This window comes from Emys orbicularis, chromosome 2, assembly GCF_028017835.1.
Source record: "Emys orbicularis isolate rEmyOrb1 chromosome 2, rEmyOrb1.hap1, whole genome shotgun sequence".
NCBI classification, from domain to species: domain Eukaryota; kingdom Metazoa; phylum Chordata; order Testudines; family Emydidae; genus Emys; species Emys orbicularis.
Window position 1 is genome coordinate 10,284,187 of NC_088684.1, and position 6,044 is coordinate 10,290,230.

General features: G+C 44.3%; 1 protein-coding gene across 1 annotated transcript; it reads right to left on the reverse strand.

Annotated features, from left to right (window-relative positions):
* Positions 1-2,322: 2,322 nt before the first annotated feature.
* RPLP1 (ribosomal protein lateral stalk subunit P1) lies at positions 2,323-5,305 on the reverse strand. Its single transcript, XM_065398205.1, has 4 exons — positions 5,095-5,305; positions 4,226-4,300; positions 3,093-3,204; positions 2,323-2,444 (listed from the first exon to the last, which is right to left on the reverse strand). The coding sequence occupies exons 1-4, from the start codon at positions 5,164-5,166 to the stop codon at positions 2,365-2,367; spliced, it is 339 nt and encodes a 112-aa protein (XP_065254277.1). The 5' UTR covers positions 5,167-5,305; the 3' UTR covers positions 2,323-2,364.
* Positions 5,306-6,044: the final 739 nt, after the last annotated feature.

Consider the following 6,044-nt stretch of genomic DNA (forward strand, 5'->3'; position numbering starts at 1 on the left):
GCAGCTCAGCATTTAACCCAAGACAAATTGAAATCCAGTGCTGCGCAAGTGGTGGGATTGAGAGCAGAGCATAAACTGAAGGAAGGCTGGGCTGAGAACTCAGGACTAAAGTCAGAGATGCAGTGTGGTTTCTGTCTTCATCTGAAGCTCCTGTACACAGACAATAAGACAAGTTAAAAAAACACAGAATCTCACCTAAAATTGGCATTTCAGAATTCAGTGTTTTTTAAATGAGGTAACTTCCTGGCTTAATTTACCAGGAAAGTGACAGCCCCCAGGGGGTAGTCACAGATGTATCTACTAACAGAAGTAGGACATGGGACTTGCTGTGGATAAATGAGCCATCTATCCATTTTAAAAGTTGCACTAAGGGGTTACCTTGTTAATTAGACCTTATTTTAAAAATACCTTTGCTTTTCATACAATTGAATTTCTGAATGAAAGATTTAGGCATTACTGATGGGCTCCTGTGAAAAGTGAGTCAGTTTTTTGTTTAAAAAAGGCAAAGATACTGAAGAGAAACAGAAGGGGGAGCCTATGACAGAGAGCTCTTTAGGATTTATGGAAGTCAACCTGAAAAAGTTTCATTATAGAACTGCCACTTCAAAGTTTTGGTTCAGTTTGTGGGCATTTATTTTATCCTTCTCTTGTATTCAGAGTACTTGCTTGGTGTTGTAGGGAAAGATTTTGAACTTCTTCCTACATGATCTAATCCAGGGATTCTCAAACTGGGGGTCATGATGTTGTTATATGTGGGATTGCGAGTCTTCCAACCCAAACCCTGCTTTGCCTCCATAATAGTGTTAAAAGAAATATTTAAGTGTTTTTAATTTATACAGGAGGTTGCAGTCATAGGTTTGCTGTGTGAAAGGGGTCACTACTACAAAAGTTTGAGAACCACTGATCTAATCTGTAGGTTTCTTAAAGAATTGAGGTTGCAAAGTTAAATTCAAGTCAGTTAAACAGGGGTTCGCCCCACTCATTCAACAGGTGAAGATTTTAATGGGGTTGGATGTTAGCAAAAGTGCATTAATTGAAGAATAACTTTTTATAGAAGTTCTAAGTTGCATTCTGTGATGAAGCACAGCTTTGTAAAGAAATTTGAATTAGTCTAAAAAATACTCATATTAGCTTTAAGTATTCTTCTCTACTGATAAATTCCTTTTCAGATAATTTAATCAGCTTGCACATTTCAATGAAAGGGGGAAAGAGGTACAATACACCTTCATGTTAAGTGTTTTCTCAAGTTCAATATCCTTACCCTAAGAGAAGTGTGGGTCACATTCATTAATTAAAAGTTAGGGTTTAATTTAAAACTAGGCTGTACAAAACATTGAATAAAACAGAAGCCCTCTTAAGGGATAGTAGGTCCTCAGTGTTTTGTCCTAAGCTCAAGCCTTTGACGTGTATTTATGATGAAAAATAAAAACATTGGTGTAGATGTGAGTTGAATATAGCCTTTGTATCATCCAGTGTGGGTGTAGTGTTATGGAAGGACTACACCAGGAAAGCTTCCTCAAACAGGTACATACAGTAGCCCTTCTATTCATACCTAAGGTGAAAGTTCACATGTGCATATATGGTCTCTTGTCTGTGGCCAGGACCTGATTAAGCTATAAGTAGATTGTTGCAGCTGGACAAAAAAAAGTCTTTCATTCACCCTCTCTAGGCCAAAACCAAAGTCTTAGTTTCAATAGCTTCCCAAAAAGGAGGCAGCAGCCCTGCATGGCCAATAAAGTAAATATCTATACAAGGCCAGGTGCAGTGCTATTATCACAAAAGCAAGATTAAAGCCATGTTTTTTTCCTGCTTCCTGAAAATGCCTTGGCCAACTGATTAAACTTCCTAGTGCAATCCTACTGGAAAAAGGGGATGAGTAGGTAGATCAAAGCTGAGAACAACAAATAGTCCTACTCATCTTCCTTAATTTAGAGCCACGAGTGTGCTAGTATTGTATATTTTAAAGAATAATCCCGCTGGACAGTTTGAAGTGCCATTTTACTAGAACAGTGATAACCACAACTTCCCATGGTCTCCTTCACAAGCTAGACCTGAATATGGTGGCAACTTCAGATAATGTCTTCAGACTGTTACAGTAATTAATACAACAGTCTTGTGCTGTCCCTGCAGTGTGTGTTTTAGCATGTGAGTAAAAAGTTTTCAGAGGAAAGCTAGAGATTTTGATAGTTGTGTACAAAACAATGGGAACACGGGAGGCTATAGGACCAGTTTGAGGTCTTGTGTTTCTAATCCCCCTCCATTTAAGAGTTCAACAAAACCCCAATCCCAGCTCTGTCCCCACACATTCTTTAAAGACAAACAAAGAGTGGTCTTTTTTTATTACAGATGGTACAAAAAGTCAGTTTAGTCAAAGAGACCAAAGCCCATGTCATCATCAGATTCCTCAGATTCTTCTTTCTTTTCTTCCTCTTTCTTCTCCTCAGCTGAAAAAGAAGAAAATAGTTAGCATCTCATCCTGAAAATTTGACATTACTGAAAAATGATATAGGGAGACCTAAATAAACTAAACTCCATGAAGAGTTTGAGATACAAGAATCAAATTACATTGGAAAGTCAAAATTACAATTGTGGGGATTCAGGAGCATGTTAGAACACCAGCTACAGATAATCTAATCCACATGATCATTAACGCCCTTACTCTCTGCAGTGCTTTCGATGACCAACACTGAAAGAAAGAGCTAAGACACTACTTTTAGAATTTCAGTAACAAGCCTCCCCGCCCCAATCCAAAAGATGTCGTCGTAAGCTCACAAGGTCAGAAACACCTTTTCAAACTATGAAGAGCGAGTTATGGCAGATAATATAGTTTTGCAGAATGAGTCCATACACTGACCTTGGAGACTAAAGAATTTAAAAGCTTACTGTAGCAAACCACACAAATTTGCAATCAACAGTATTTTCCAAAGTTAAACTCCTTTCCCCCACAAGTTCACCCATCTTAGATTGGGTAAGAAAACAAAGCAGTTGTAAGTATTCAAAAAAGGTACAGTGGTGAGATACTTGATACTGTACAAACAGTAACAGCATTTTATACACCCATTTCTTCCACACCAATCCAAGAGTTCACTTACCAGGGGCAGCCCCACCAGCAGGAGCAGCACCACCAGAAGGAGCAGCAGCAGCTGGAGCACCACCAGCTCCTACATTACAGATCAGGCTTCCAATGTCAATGTTAGCTAGAGCCTAAGAATATTAAGCATTCATTAGTACCACATTTTACAAAAAGTTGCACAATATTCACAGCTGTTCCATTGTTGTAAGGAAATAATTTAAAATTGGCATAATTCAACTCTAACACTTATCCTGGCCAATTCCTAAGTTAGCTTTAATAAGGCATTTGCTTACTAATGTGCATGGGATGCGGTCAGTCTTGTACTGAATTACAGTTGCTATATCTTCCATGTCAATTTACAAAACTGTAACAATACAACTATCAACATAATTCAGCAGACACTTTTGATAGCTACTGGATTTTGATCAAACCAAGCTGTTAACGTTAAAGATGTCATGACAGATGTTCAGTTAACTGTTCTAAGCAATTTTCTTCTCCCATCTTGATCAATTTATCAAAATCTGGCTAAAAAGACTGTCAGCACACAATAAGGAATGAAGGTGCACACATGTCAGAATGCATAATTTGGCCTGAAGTACTTTTGACAAGTGAAGAGGCAGGAGAGTCCCAGATCTTTGATTGAGTTTTCAGGGTAGTACTTGGAAAAGCTATCCTTTCACTTGTAGGCCTAGTACACATTGGTAAGTCACAGTTTGTTTCTCCATAAACACCAGTTCAGTCCCTTTTCAGACTGGATCTGAAAATAAAATGACCAACCCTAACCTCCAGGCACATTGAAGTTTTTTCTATTATAGGTACATACTGCAGTCAATGTCTCTGATTTGCCTCCACCAACAGTACTCAATTCCGATAAATTCTTCATTTGCTAATTGGGTTATCTGTTTGCTGCCAGTTCATCAATGGAAGCGTATTCTCAAAACATTAACCCCAATAATTATTCACAGTAATTTTATAGATATCCCAGGAGGTCCATCTTAGTGACCCATGTCAGAACCACCTAGCTTTTGTTTTGTGATCTGCAGACTACTCACAAGGCATCTTATAGCTGTGCCCAGGCTGCGGACATCTATGGCACACGCTATGCTTGGACCAGATTATACTTTGTTCAGCCACCTTTCTGTTATTTCTTACCTTTGCGAACAGGCCCGGCCAGAAAGGTTCAACATTTACTCCAGCTGCTTTAATAAGTGCATTAATTTTGTCCTCCTAAAAAAATTCAATAAATATTGTTAAAACAAAAACTAAAGCGTCAGGCACGATGCATACACTTCATGTCACTATGGCCTAGTCTCAAGACTGCAAATAATCAATGTCAATTCCTCAAAACTTTTGCAAACTATGATAAAAGTACCTGGTGAACACAATAATGTGGAGACAGATCAGTCTTGAGTGAGGAGATTCTGTTCTGTCCTATAAACTGAAGTACGTGGACAGCATTTACAGAGGCTGCCACTGGCCTGTAGCATGACCTAAAGCAACTCTCCCCACCTCAGTTTCCCTATCTGTAAAATGGGCACAGTGACACTGCCCTCCTTCGTCCACCCCCCTGAGGGCTGCTGCTGACGAGCCCCACGTAGGAGCCAGGTGCTACACAGGTAACTGCAGTTCGGCTTGAGCCTCAAACTCCAACCTAAGCACCCAAGTCCTGTTTCCCTGGCCCGTTTGGTCTTAGGTCAGTGCACCGGCCGCCGCGGCCTGACAGGATCACCCACCCCCGCCTTCCGGAACCGGAGTCGGGCCGCCACAGCTAGGGGGGCTGGCACCTTACACACACCCCCCCCCCCCGCGGCACAACCCGGACACCGCGCAGGCCCCGGGCAGCCGAGGAAGGAGCCGCGCTGCTGGGCCCCGCCCCACCAGAGCCTGCGGTCAGGCTGAAGCGTCACCAACCCGCACGGAGGACGCGGCGGGGCGGGCGCCGCCGTCCCACCAGGCAGAGAGTCGCTGCCCCAGCCGCGCGCCGCCGCCATCTTGTAGCGCGTGGGGCCGGCCTCACTCACCGTGACGGTGACCTCGTCGTCGTGCAGGATGAGCGCGGCGTAGATGCAGGCGAGCTCGGAGCTGGAGGCCATGGCTGAATGGGCGGGTGGCGGTGGGGCGCGGTGCTAGTCGCCGGGATGTGACGGCCTTAGCTTCAGCTGAAGGACACAGCACCTTTTGCGGCCAGAGAGACAAGAGACCGCGGGCGCTTCGGGGAAGGGTTATAAATCCAGCCTCAGCCAATCACAGCCCGGAATCAGATCTCTCTGCCAGTCACGGACTCCTGCCCGCCAGTCAGTTGAAAGCTGGATACTCTTGCCCAATCACATAATGCCTGGTCCTAGCCAATCAGAGCTCGGCCCCGCCTCCATCGGGAGTGACGGACACTCACGGAAGTACCCGAGGACAGGCGAACAGTGAACCGCGTGCAGAGCTACCCCACAGCAGCCGCAAGGGGGCGCAGGTGCGAAGTGGAGGAATCTCTTACTGGCGCGCCTTGTCTTTCTGTCTAGCACGTGTTCGCTGGATTCATCCTGCCTTTTCCAGCTCACAGCCCCCCGCGGCGGCGTGCCCCACCCGGGGCAGCGGAATGCTTCCCCACATACACACAGAAAGGTAAAAACACAGCGGAGCTAGCATTGCATATACGCAACCTGCCAGCAAATGACAATAGCAAACAGACAAAAACCACATACACAGCAGCTGCTGGCATAATGCTAGAAAATAGCATTATCTCTTTCCCAGCAGTCCTGTGAGTCACAGATTTATTACATTATTAACTGTCCCAAAATTTTGTTAACACTATAGAGTTGTCAATTTTCTAATCCCTGAAAACCAAACACCCTGCCCCGCCCCTTCCCCGAGGCCCCGCCCCGTCTTTTCCTCCAAGGCCCTTGTCCGTCCCCTCCCCCCCAATCACTTCCTCTCCGCCTCCGCCCCCGCCCCCTCCCCCTCCCCCAGGACTCACCTG

Excerpts from the sequence above, each read along its gene's own strand:
- RPLP1 (XM_065398205.1), bottom strand. The coding sequence starts at position 5,166 with ATGGCCTCCAGCTCCGAGCTCGCCTGCATCTACGCCGCGCTCATCCTG. Across the intron at positions 3,205-4,225 it reads GGCCGGGCCTGTTCGCAAAG|GCTCTAGCTAACATTGACAT; the intron begins GTAAGAAATAAC and ends TAATATTCTTAG. Across the intron at positions 2,445-3,092 it reads TGCTGGTGGGGCTGCCCCTG|CTGAGGAGAAGAAAGAGGAA; the intron begins GTAAGTGAACTC and ends CTTCTTTTTCAG.